The 13,802-nt window shown below is 41.3% G+C and overlaps 1 protein-coding gene across 1 annotated transcript in view; it reads left to right on the forward strand.

The window, feature by feature from the left end:
- LOC122491788 overlaps positions 1-7,592 on the forward strand; it is a 44,750-nt gene extending 37,158 nt beyond the window's left edge. Inside the window, exons 14-17 of the mRNA XM_043595019.1 lie at positions 952-1,005; positions 1,482-1,562; positions 4,341-4,610; positions 6,145-7,592. Coding sequence (XP_043450954.1) covers positions 952-1,005; positions 1,482-1,562; positions 4,341-4,610; positions 6,145-6,164 — 425 coding nt within the window. The 3' untranslated portion in view covers positions 6,165-7,592. The remainder of the gene's footprint in view (positions 1-951; positions 1,006-1,481; positions 1,563-4,340; positions 4,611-6,144) is intronic.
- Positions 7,593-13,802: the final 6,210 nt, after the last annotated feature.

A 13,802-nucleotide genomic window follows, 5' to 3' on the forward strand; every position in this document is an offset into this window, starting at 1 on the left:
TAGTCACCGCTAATGCCACTGTAAGAGAGGTATTTAACATGTAGCAATCTGAATACTATATTCTTTGGACTAAGAATAGATCTCTTGGTAGTTTTAAAGACCACTTTATAAGACCTCTCATGTTGGTTTTTAAAAACGTATTTAATAGTGCTCTGCATTATGGGGTGTCTGGGTGACTTGGTTGAGCATCTGACCTTGGCTTAGGTCATGATCTCACGGTTTGTGGGTTCAAGCTCTGCATCAGGCTCTGCGCTGACAGCTCAGAGCCTGGAGCCTGCTTCACATTCTGTGTGTGTGTCTCTCTCTCTGCCCCTCCCCTACTCGTGCTCTCTCTCTCTTTCTGTCAAAAGTAAACATTTTTTTAAAAACTTTAGAAGATACTCTTGTTGTAAGATGTTTCTGGTCTCCACTGTATTTGGGGGGGAGGAATGGCTAAACTAATGGTTACTTGAGATTGCTCGTCACTATTAAGGCATCTTCACTAAAGGGACCCAAAGAAGGCCTGCATGAGGCATAGACTCTTCATGGAGCAGGGATTGCATTTCAAACAGGGAAGGTGGCATAAAGTCACAGTGATATGTTCAGAAGGAACTCCCCACGTATGGTGTTCCCAAAGTGCAGAATGATAATATATGAGATTGTTTTCGGTGGAGTACATATCAATACATTTAAAATAAGAAATATTTATCTTTATGTCTTCCTTATCCATACCACAAGTGATACCAGTGGTCGGTTTACAGCGGTTAGAGATGTAAAGAAATACTGAGTAAGTAACATTTCACCTGGCCTATGGGTTTGGCAAAAATCGGGACAGTTGCAGTGGATGACTGGAGGGTAGGAAACATTTGCCCTATAGGACCTGTTGAAAAGAGTACTCGTTATTTATCTCAAAAAACTGACTTAAGTCAAATTTTGTACTATTTGCAGTTGATGCGTATTATACTTTAACAGGTGACTGGGTTCAGCATGATCAGAATCAGAACATTTCGAAAAGCAGCACAAGTGGTAAGTACTAGTTACCTGGACATTAAACGAGTTTTAATCTATTCCTTTATTCCTTCTACCTACTAGAATTTTTATTTTGCTGTGCAAATGTGGCTTCATTATCTGCTGGCACACCTGGGGGCTCAGTCAGTTAAGTGTCCGACTCTTAATCTTGGCTCTGGTCATGATCTCACGGTTTGGTTCGTGAGTTCGAGCCCCACATCGGGTTCTTCACTGACGGTTTGGAGCCTGCTTGGGATTATCTCTTTCTCTCCCTCTCTCTCTGCCCCTCCCCTGCTTTCTCTCTCTCAAAAATAAACTGTAAAAAATTTTTTTAAAAAAAGATCTAAGTGTTCTGTAATTCTCTTAATCATCTGAACAAACTGAATTCATTCTCAATTTGTTCGTACCTGGATGATGATTTTTTTAAAAATCCAGATTAAGGGTGGGTAGAAAATAATATAAGGAAAGCAAATTTGTTGATTTTTTTTTTTAAGGTAACAGGCGGCGAAAAATGAATAGCAGCTTATCTGATGAGGAAGTCTATGACAAAAGAATGAAGCAGGTTGATACTTCAGGTTTGTAAAAATGTCATCAGTGGCTGTAAATTATTTTCCCTGCTTCCCCCCGTTAATATTTATCCAAGCCCGTGCTGTTGGGCCAGTCTTCTGGAGCCACATTAGTTGAGCCTGCCCTCCCAGATATCTTCCCTCTGCGTCCCAACTCCTCCTCGGGCCCGGATAAGGGTCCTCCTGGGTCTGCCCCACCCTGTTTCCAGCTTGAGTCCCCACTCCACCCCTTCACTCACTCTAAATAGAAGGGGGCACCAGGGGGAGCTCCCTTACAGTCTATAAGGATAGGGGCCATGAACTGTCCATCTTTACATTTTCTGTAGCAGTGACCATGGAGCCATCTATGTAGAAGATCATGGATGCCGATTGAATGAATAAAATTGTGAATGTCCGTGTATGCCTTCATTGGTGTCATGGTCACTAGCTACATCTGGGGAAAAGAGCCTCCAGCTCAATTATTGGAGGCGAGTCTCAATTTCTTCCAAATAAATGGCGTAGACCAAGGCTTGATCATTGTGAAAATACAATAGATACTGAAAATGTTTAACAACAGTACTCCAAGGCACCAGAAGATGGAGTATGTAGCTCAAAATTCAAGCCCAGGCAGAATTTACAAACCTAAGTTTAAAAACAGACTCAAATTATATGAGACTCAAGGTCTCAAGGCTTCAAGGGCCTCATATAACTCCCTAAATTAGCTGTTTCTTCAGAATACCTTTTCTTTTACTATTATTGTAAGATATGAATCTCTGAAAGCAGATAAGCCCTCTATAAAGTGATGTAAGATTCTCTCTACTTTCTAGAGCAGGAGACTGTGAGGACGACATGTGGATGCCTTTACTGTATATCACTGCAGAAACGCATATTGTTTTTGCTAAGTAAACAGCAAAATAAATGAGGTTCTAGAATTACTTTTAAAACATAACTGGAATATAATTTTTTCTAGTTTTATTGAGATATAATTGACAAATAAAATTGTTTATATAATGTGATGACTTGATCTACTTACACATTGTAAAATATTTACCAATAAAGTCAAGTAACACATCCATCCCCTCACTTTTTTTTTTTTTTTTTTTTTTGGTGGTGATGGTACATAAGATCTACTTTCAGCAAATTCCAAGTATACAACATAGTATTATTAACTCTAGTCACCATGCGGTACATTAGATCCTCAGACCGTATTCATCTTATAACGGGGACACACTTTTATATTAAATTGATATATAGGAAAAGTTTCTCTTGTTACATGCAGTTACTTTTGGCTATTTAAAATGAGCTCTGATAGCAAGCAGCTAGAAATAGAAATAAAATTATTAAATGCCACCTAGAAACATTAAGGATTTCCAACCTTTTTGGAGTTGACAGTGTGGTATCTAAATAAGTTAATAAAGGGGCGCCTGGGTGGCTCATTCAGTTAAGCGTCCGACTTCGGCTCAGGTCATGATCTCGCGGTCCCTGAGTTTGAGCCCGCGTCAGGCTCTGTGCTGACAGCTCAGAACCTGGAGCCTATTTCAGATTCTTCTTCTCTCTCTGACCCTCCCCCGTTCATGCTCTGTCTGTCTCTGTCTCAAAAATAAATAAACGTTAAAAATTTTTTTTAAATAAAAAAAAATAAGTTAATAAAGATTTACTTCTGTTAAGGTATTTTCACAACATTCTTTGAGATACTGAGTCACTGTCCTGGTAGTTTTAGACTCAGTGTATCAGTGTGATGCTTTTTAAATATAGCCAGTACTCAGTCTTAATAGAATCACCGTGTGGTCTTGTTAGAATTTAGGTTCGGGATCGGAAGCAATAAGTTTTATGATGGTCCTGACAACTGGCAGTTTTCATAGGCTGCCTGTGCAGCTTTCATTGCTGCTGCTGTTGAGAGCTGGGAGCAGTGTACCGCATCTCAAGAAACCACTAGAGAGCGCGGGCCATTGTTTAGACCTTTTCTTCAATCTGGAAGGGATCTGTGAAGTGGGGAAGGGTTAGTACAGAGATTAGATTCATATTAGTAAATTGTTGGCTGTAGAGTTCTGTGATCCTGAAGAAGGGGCAGAAAGTATTCTGCCTGTCACTCCCTTCTAATTTTGCCTCCAGTATTTTGTAATGCCTTTATGATCCTTGACGGAATCTAGGCAGCCAGTGAGCTTTGCAACACTATTGTGCAACTAACTACAAAACATAAAAGTAGCAAATCTAGATTAGTGATAGGGCTAATATTTTTCATGGGGCCAGTGGTTTACCTTGGCAAACACATGTCCCTCCAAGATTATGATTCTGTTTCATAGAGATTAATAGACATTACAGACCATCTCATGACTTTTCTGTAAGTTGTGCTTTTTTCCGTAATGCCAGGAGATGGCGTAATAGAAATTGGGATTCAGATGTCTTGCTGGGTCTTTAGTGACCACTAAGATAGCGTTTATATGTGGCACTAACATTCAGGTAAAGGCACGAGCTGGGTGAGGGCAAAACTATGTAATTTTCTTTTTGAGCCATATAAATTATTTTTGGTGTCCGATCTTTTTATTCCAACCCAATCTGTGCTGCTTTGTAAAACAGCTTCATTCCCTGAATTACTGAATTAACATTGTGAACGTTGTACCCTGGTTTAATGTTATTATATGAAATAGTTCCCTTTAGTCCATATAATAGTTTGGAAAGGGGAGAGTTTTTGACACTTAAATATATTTTGAAGTTACAAATCACAGGTATAAGGAGAATGCATTTTCATTATAAATTGCTATAAATGATGTGTTGAGAGCAACTGCAGACTTCCTTGTCTGCTTTTAGACGGAGCGAAGACCAGAAACCTGCTAACAGACACACAGCTGATTATCCTTGCTGCGAAGTTGGGGAAGGAGTGGATGAAAATGGCCATTGCCAACTTGGAGTTGGAGAGGAGCGATATTGAAGATATCCAGGAGAAGAAAGAAGATGTTACGATCTATAACTTTAGGGTGCTGAAGAAGTGGCAAGAAAAGGAGCAGAGTAATGCCACAGCCCAGAATTTATACAACTGCTTGAAAAGCATCTCCGTTGAAGTCCAAGATGTGCTGAAAGGTGAGCAAGAAATTCTCTTAGTCGTTTTACTTCGAATCAAGCTCTGTCTTTCAAAGAGCCAGTTTCTATGATAGAATGTGTTGCTTGCTTATTTGTGAGCTTGGATTCAGAGAATTATGTTAATGTAGGGTAAGCACGTGGGCTGCCACAATCTAAGTAAAGGTGAGTGGTTTGTGTGTGGGATCAGAGGAACGGTTGAGATCCCATCTCAAGTGCTGGCTGGCTTTGTGACGGAGCAAATGCTCAACCTAACTTTAAGCCTCTCTGTTCCGCTTTGGCAGATGGATGCAAAAACCCCTGTGTCCTAAGTTTATTGTGAGAATGAAAAAGATAATGCGTGGAAAGCTCCAGGCAGGTAGTAAGGCTCTCTAAGGGGTAGTTAAAAATGTCATTATGGTACTTGAGACATTCAGCTTTCTAGGCCTCTCGTGGCACTGAAGCAGTGCCAGGGGAGGCCACTGGGTGGCACCAGTGAACCTCAAGTGGCAAAAGTGGAGCCCAGAGGAGGGCTCAAGTTTCTAGTCTCAATCCAGAAAACTGCAGGTTCCTTCCTTTGTGTGTAAGCTCGTCTTTTTTGTGTGTGTATGGTTTGATCTAGTACATCAGTGAAACCAACTCTAAACTTTATTATACATTCTTACCATAGTTAACAAATGTAGTGTTACTTCTCAAAAGCCTCAGTAAGTCAGAGAGAGGTTTTTATTTGGAATTCTAGTTGGACTTTTTATTCCAAAAAGAATGTAAAAATGTGTATATGCCCCACAAGTTTGTATGAAAAGTAAGATCACTGTGTGATCACTCAGAATGCTTTTGAGATCTTGTGGGCATATCTCCCCTGTAGGTTTTGGGTGCAGAAGCCTCAAGTAAATAGAATATCTAGTTTTAGTGCCAAATTTTTCATTCATATTCCTGGAAATGTTGAAATTTTGTAAATTACTAACGCTCACATGTGGAAATCTGCTTATTTGCATATAGACGCTTCTGCCTATTGACAACAATGGCCTCTGTGCTATGATAACCAAATAATCACAGCCTCTTCCATCAAAACAACCTTGAAAAAAATGTCTCTCACAAACTCTATATAATGGGTTATTTTGTTTTCTGTTTGTGTCTGCTCCTGATCTCACTAGACACTTGACTTGTTGATATGTTAGAACCATAAAGGGGTTTGTGAAATTTTTTTTAGCCTTGAAAAAAATCATGAAAGCTAGCTTATTAGTCCAATTCCCTCATTAAATAGGAAAACAAAATTCTTTTGTGAGTTAAAAAAAAACAAGCAAAAAAAAAAGCAAAATTTACCAATATTTTGTGCCGTTTGTGGGCAGAAATTGGTGGAATTTTGTATTTTTATCAGGATGTTTTAGCATCTTGCAACTAGTCTTTAAATTACAGTGGCTTATCTTCAGCTCAGGAAAACCCAGCCACTTGGAGAAGTTCCTTTTTGAAATGGATGGGTGATTTTTCTCTAAAAGCATGCCTCTGTCTTCCCCTAACAGTGAATCCCTGAATTTGTTTGTGTTCTCTCTTTTGTTAGGTTTCTTACAGGAAAGGTGAAGTTTGGAAGACGGACTGAAAAAGAAAGCCTCAGGAACTTTTACCTGTAAAGACCAACTTCAACTGGTAATTGGGTATGGAGTTGATGAGATCTTGAACTTCACAGTCTGTGGAAGCAGCTCCTTTCACTTGGGGCCATTCTGCAGCTCGCATTATTCAGGGGTAGAGAAAATGTAAAATATTTGGAAAACTTAAAAAACCTCTAGATTTTAAAAAATTTTTTGCACCTCCTACTCACACCATCCTGCCCTGCTTCCCCACCCAACATCTGTCCTTAACAAAGGTGCTTAAAAGGACTCAGTCAGGTGAGAAATGTGGTAATTTTCCTTTTGGAGTCTGTGAACTATGAAATTCATATCAAGTATTTGAAACCTTTTTAGCAACTCAGTGGTAGTGTGCTTAAACTTGCACCAATGTAGTTGAGCTTTTCTCATACTGACATTAATAATGAGAGATACCTTCCTGTTCTTTTAGCCCGCACTCAGGCATACATGCCCCTGGGTACAATGTATCTTTTTATGTGGGATGATTTCCATAGATCACATTACCAACCTGTCTGGCTAGTGGTCTGTTAAACCGTTAAACCAATCGTGTTACCTTGTCCTTGAGTGATGAGAAAGGAATATAATCCAGTCCCCATCCCATGTTGAGGTGCACGCTCAGAGGTGATCTCATCTCAGTGGGGAAGTTCATCTGGATGGATGGTCAGAGAGTCCCTTCAAATTTCATTAACCTTCCAAAATCATAAGGCTAAGCACTACATTTCTTGACTCTCAGCCTGGAATCGTTTACTTTCTGGTGGGGGGAGAGATGCTACTCAGAGAGAGCCAGAGCAGGACCAAGGGAAAAATGTCATGTCTTCTTGAAGAAGACTTGCCCCAGGGAATAATGAGCCACATTGGCTCTTGTTAATTGGTGAAATGGTTTTTTGGGTATGTATAGATATTGTCACTCTCCTAGAATCATGCATGTGGCGATTAACATTTCGGATATGTTTTGTTAACTTATTTGAACTAACTATAAATTACCATTGGTCTTCTGTAGGAATTAGCTGGAGAATAAAATAAATCTCAATGAATTGATCAGAGAAATACACTTTAACTATCTATTGTTTTGCCTGTGAAGAACAAATTCACTTTATAGGGATGAACATATTTTTAATTGTCAGGGATCCTGTGGAATTCAAGTCAGTGTCACTTTATGAGTTTTTTTTTTTTAAATTGTACTATACACTAGGAAACACATGGAGTTTTAACATTCAGGAATGTAAAATACTTAAAGGACTTGAATTTTTAAATGTTCATTATTTTTTATAAGTTTTCTGAAGAAACGCATAATTCCAGAGGTGCTTTGTATGTAAGCCGGTTTCCTAACAATTTTTCATAGTATGAATGAAAGGAAGAAAAATAAATCTGCATTTGTACAGTACTAATATGTGTCCTTTGTATTGTTATTTACTTATCAGTTATTTTTTAAAGCATCTTATTTCTTGATTTCTGTTACCTTGGCCATTTGGGCATTAGTTGGTTTTGTTCCCAGCTCTCCACGTCATGGACGGGGGCTGAGTGTAAAGCAGGGCAGGCTGGTTCACCCAGGAGTTGGCGGAAATTTGGAAGAACCTGCCCATCCCCTCGTGCCCTTAACTGTCCTCACTCCAGGAATGACTGAGTGTATGACTACATCCCTCCGCATTTTGTTATTGGAAGGTGCATTTTTATTTAAAACTAGGTGGGTTCCTCTTAGTTCTTCACGTGTGCATCTCTCTAAAGGGGTTTTCCTGCACATTTGAGGCTCATTTTTTAATGTTATTGAATTGCTTTAGGGGCAGATTTTCCTCCCCTGCATTGTCATGTGGAAACACATTTTCACTCCATTTCCTGAAGAGGACATCATATTTGCTGATAAGGTGTCCTCAGTGAGGCCGTTGGCCCAGCCCTTTGCCTGTTACTGGAAGTCCTTCTTGGGGTAAAGCAGCGTACTGCTTGCTGGAGGGTGTGATCCCAACTGGGTGACCAGGGATTTACTGCCGGGATTGTGTCTTTTCCAGCCCACATCCTGAGGTTTGAGTGTTTACGATAAGGGCTCTGTAAGCTGCTGATATTAACACAGAGGCCCTGGGGTTTATTTCTGAGCATGGAGTTCTGAGGTTTTTCCTCAGGTCCTGGGGACCTCCAGCTCTGCCCTGAAGCCTGCTGGAGGATTTAGATCCAGTCTGTTCCAGTCGTGATGTAGATTCCTGGTTAGACAAGACAGTCTGGAGTTAGTCAGACATCTTTATCCTGTGGCCGTCCATTCCTGCTGTCTGCTGGAACCTCTAGCTTGCGTTCATTTTTAGATTAGGGTATGCTCTGTGCATTTATAGGACCGTTTTATGTTCAAGCAAGTTGGGAAGTCTAAGAGATGGTTTTGTTACTTAAAAACTTAACTGCAGGCAGGACTTGGACTAGTTTGGTGAGGTTTTTTGTTTTTTTTTTAAATTTTTTTTTTCAACGTTTATTTATTTTTTGGAGACAGAGAGAGACAGAGCATGAACGGGGGAGGGGCAGAGAGAGAGGGAGACACAGAATCGGAAACAGGCCCCAGGCTCTGAGCCATCAGTCCAGAGCCTGACGCGGGGCTCGAACTCACGGACCGCGAGATCTTGACCTGGCTGAAGTCGGACGCTTAACTGACTGCGCCACCCAGGCGCCCCTAGTTTGGTGAGTTTTTAACTTTCCCTGATCTATAGAGGTCATTTGTGAGATCTTATCTGTAACCTGCATCGATAAAGCATTCAGAAGTGGAGTTTCTCCAGAAGGGGTTTACCAAGGGATTTGGAGGGGGTGTTGAGGAGCCTGGCTGGACCTGTGGCCCACTCCTGTCAGGGGCAGTGTGAGAACCAGCCGATGAGATGATTGCCTGGGCCTCTTGGAACTACCATTGAGGGGTTTGTGTGGAAGTCACATGCAAGGGGAAGTAGACCACTCTTTGGTTCACCAGTGTGAAGTGTTGGCATATGGCTTCTAATGGATAGTGACCACATCATGCCAAACCATAGATACGTGAATTGCATAAATCAACAGGCTTATGAATTTTGGATTTTTCCCCAGTCTAAGCATGTACGATTGTTTTGAACCAAGCAAACATATGCATTTTATAATTAAAAGAGAAAAAAAATTTTTGGTAATTGGGAATGCTATGATTTTTAAAGACAGAAGACTTTCTCTTTATTCCTAGATTAGAAAAAGAAATGAGAAACATATGGGAACCCATGAAGATTGGCCATTCTCTCGCTTTCTACCACTTTTAAGTGCCTGGGCCTGAGAACACATAGACATGAGTAACGTGACATTTTCCATACTTGAGGTTTGCATGGTATAGTGAGGGGAAGCGAAGATACATAAATAACCGTGGTGATGTTTGTATGGTTATGACAACGATGTCCCTTGACTCACTGGGCCCTTAATATAACCAAAGGCAAAGGGTACAACAGTTGCACAGGCTGGAACCAGGCCTCCTGGAGTTAAATCACAATGCCTGCCACTTACTCATCATGTGGGATTATATGGTTTCCTACCTTAGTTTCCTCATATATAAAAAGGGGAAGGTAGGGGGCGCCTGGATGGCCCAGTCGGTTAAGTGTCCCACTTCGGCTCAGGTCATGATATCTCCATGAGTTCGAGCCCCGCGTTGGGCTCTGTGCTGACAGCTCACAGCCTGGAGCCTGTTTCAGATTCTGTGTCTCTCTCTCTGACCCTCCCCCATTCGTGCTCTGTCTCTCTCTGTCTCAAAAATAAATAAACGTTAAAAAATAAAAATAAAAAAGATAAAAAGGGGAAGGTAGGGATGCCTGGGTGTCTCAGTCAGTTAAGTGTCTGACTTCAGCTTGGGTCATGATCTCATGGTTTGTGAGTTCGAGCCTTGAGTTGGGGTCTGTGCAGGCAACACGAAGCCTGCTAGGGATTCTCTCTCTTTTCCTCTCTCTCTCTCTCTCTCTCTCTGCCCCTTCCCCGCTTGCAGTCCCTCTCTCAAAATAAATAAATAAACTTAAAAAAAAAGGGTTGGGGGGCAGATAGTAGTTTCTCCTTGTAGGATTATTGGGGGAATTTTATACATTTTGTGGTAAACACTTAGAAACACACCTGGCATTTAGTTAGCACCCAGAAAGCATTAATATTGCTTCTTAAAAAGGTTACATGAATATATTGGCTCTGATGTTATACTGATGTCCTAATTCACACTCATATATTTAAGTAAGCTCTGTGCCCAAAATGGGGCTTGAACTTATGACCCTGAGATCAAGAGTTGCACGCTTTACTGACTGAACCAACCATATGCTTCTCCACATTTGTCTTTTTAATACCATATTGAAAGATAACATAAATACAACTAAAGTTTTTGACTTGTTCTCACCAAATACATTTCAACCAAAAAAATGGATACAAATAAATTTTTGAAAATGTGGTTGGTTGTTTTTTTTTTTTTATTTAAAATAGATTTCTCGGTCAGCTCAGACTGTTACACCAAAATACCACAGACTGGGTGGCTTCAATAGCAGACATTCATTTCTCACAGTTCTGGAGGCTGGGAAGTTTGAGATCAGGATGCCGGCAGATTTGGTATCTGGTGAAGGCTCTCACCCTGCTTTGTACACAGCCACCCGTCACTGTGTCCTCATGTGGGGGTCAGAGGGTCTCTCCCAGTCTCTTTTTTCTTTAATTAAAATTTTTTATTATTAATTTTTTTATTAATTGATTTTGAGAGAGAGAGAGAGAGCACACGTGCATGCAAGTGGGGAAAGGGACGGGGAGAGGGAGAGACTCCCAAGAAAGCTCCCTGCTGTCAGCACAGAGCCTCGCACGAGGCTTGATCCCACTACGAGACCATTACCTCTGCCAAAAGCAAGAGTCAGATGCTTAACCAACTGAGCCACCCAGGCGCTCCTCTTCCAGTCTCTTCTTACAAAGGCACTAATCCCATCATCAGGGCTCCATGCTCCTGACCTAATTCACCTCCTAATGCCTCATCTCTAAATATCATTGCATTGGGGAGCAGGGCTTCAACATAGGATTTTTAAGGGGACACAAACATTCAGTCTGTGGCGATATTGTAACGTATTTTGTCTTAAACTAGGAAGCCACATTATGCTAGCTAGAACCATATGTTTAGTCTTCAAACAAGGACAGCACCTGAATGGTTTGTTCAGGGTGTTATGGCAGAGGACTCACCGTTTCTGTCAGTGCTGGGCCCCAGACAAAGCTGTTCTTTCTTCCCTTTCTGTCCCTATGTTTTCTTTCCTCATTAGGGTATCTAAGGTCCTTTTGCATCACTTGAGCTGTCCAAGACAACCCTTGGATGTCTGGCCAGACTGCTCCCCAGAACTGTTCCCTTTTCCTAAAGCTCTGGGCCCTCAGTGGGACAGCTGTCAGCTGTTTTTCGTGTTCATTCTCTGATTAAGTCATTCTCAGGTGTGAGAAACACTTTCACTGTTTATTTTCTTTTAAAAATAATTTGTTAATCAAATGAATCTCTAACAGACTAGGACTGGGAAATATTTTTAGTGGGGGAACCTCGGTCTTTTTCTTTTTTTCTTTTTTTTAATGTTTATTTTTGAGGGGAGGGAGGGGCACAGAGAGAGGGAGACACAGAATCCGAAGCAGGCTCCAGGCTCTGAGCTGTCAGCACAGAGCCTGACATGGGGCTCGAACCCATGAACTGTGAGATCATGACCTGAGCTGAAGTTGGTTGCTTAACCAACTGAGCCACCCAGTCGCCCCTTTTAAAAAATTTTTTTAATGTTTATTTTTGAGAGAGGAACCTCGGTCTTATTAAGTTACTTTGCTCCCCATCCTTTGTTGTGTGAAGGCAGGGACTTGCCCCAGACACCTGGCACACGCCTATGATAATGCTGCACGGGGACAGGGCATCGCTGAAATCTTTAAACAACCTTCACACTTTGAAAAAATTGACAGTGAGCATTGACTAGATGCCAGCACTGTCCTGTCCTGTGCCATTTAATCCTCACAACAGCACTAAAATAGGGGCTACAGTTTTCTGACTTTCACAGATAAGAAAATAGTAGCAAAAGAGAGTTTAACCGATTTGGCCCCGTCACCAAGCCCAAAGACTAATAATTTTCAAAAATGGCTCATATTTATGGTCAGGTGCAGTGCCAGTGCTTTGCATGAGCTGTTCCATTTAACCTTCACTTTGATCCTCTGAGGTAGGTCCTACCATCACCTTCACTTCATAGAAGAGGAAACAGGAGAGGTTAAAACAACTTGGTCATGTTATACAATTTGTAAATTGTAGGCCCAGGCTTAAAAGAAAAGAGGAAAACTAACCATGTAATAAAGAAAGGAATTAGTTGTGAAGGGGTTTCTTGGGTCAGTCTTGTTTTGTTTTGTTTTTTTAATGTTTGTTTATTTTTGAGAAAGAGCACAAGTGGGGGAGGAACAGAGAGAGGGAGGGAGACACAGAGTTCGAAGCAGGCTCCAGGCTACAAGCTGTCAGCACAGAGCCCAACACGGGGCTCGAATCACAAAATGTGAGATCATGACCTGAGCCGAAGTCGGATGCTCAACTGACCGAGCTACCCAGGTGCCCCAAGGGCCAGTCATGTTTTTGAAGCATATGTCATGGTAATTTCTAGAACCAAAGTAGGGCTCAGTTGGTTGAGCGTCTGACGTTTGATTTCAGCTCAGGTCATGATCCCACAGTCGTGGGATACAGCCCCGAGTTGGGCTCCATTAGGAGACGGCTTAAGATTTTTTTTTCTTTCTTCCCCTCTCCCTCTGCCCCTCTCCTCCATTCACACTCTCTCTCTAAAATAAATAAAATTTAAAAAAAGAACCAAAGTAACACCTGTATTCCTCTGTACTCATCCTGTCCACAAATGGACGATCTGCTTGCCTCTCCTTGTTTCTGGGCACAGACAACTGGCCAGACAACAGACAAGTCGCCATTCCAAGTGAGGGATGGCAGCAAGTCTATGGCTCCAGCCCCATCAAGCCCTCGAGCCCTTCTAACCGTAATCAAAGCTGCTGAAACCCCAAACCCAACACTTAAAGGCAAGAAATTCCTGTTTGTGAATCCCTTGAAGGTCATTCAAATTTGTGGAGGAATCCCTAAAGAAAAGAGGAGATGTATCGGGATCTAGTTTCTGATGGTTTCTGTTTGTGTATCAAGAGGGGTGAGAGTCTGAACAAATGAGTCAGTTTGCCACACAAATGAGGACCTGGGGTGGCCAATTCACATCCCCTCTTGGTCCACAGGGACACCAGCTAGGATGTGGTGAACAGGAGTCACGTGAGGAAGGGGGCGGGGCACACCAAATCTTTCCTTTCCTATGGCCTTTTTATATTGAGGAAGACGATTATCGGAGTACTAAAATTACATGGTATTCTGCCAGGTGAATCTTTTAAAATTCACATGGTTTAGAGAATTAAAAAGATGGAATTTAATATTTGGATCATTAAGAGCACATCTCTTAAGTCAAAGAGAGGCAATTATCCATGTGGTTCAGGCAGAAGTTCTATATAATTTAAAGCAAATGGAGAGTTTTTCTCATTGTAATTTAGAAACAGCTTCCCCTGAGGGCCCAAAGTGTCACAAAAATTAGAATAATTTAACTAGAAGGACTCTTAATGATGTTTTTCC

The sequence above is a fragment of the Prionailurus bengalensis genome, chromosome C2, assembly GCF_016509475.1.
Source record: "Prionailurus bengalensis isolate Pbe53 chromosome C2, Fcat_Pben_1.1_paternal_pri, whole genome shotgun sequence".
NCBI lineage: Eukaryota > Metazoa > Chordata > Mammalia > Carnivora > Felidae > Prionailurus > Prionailurus bengalensis.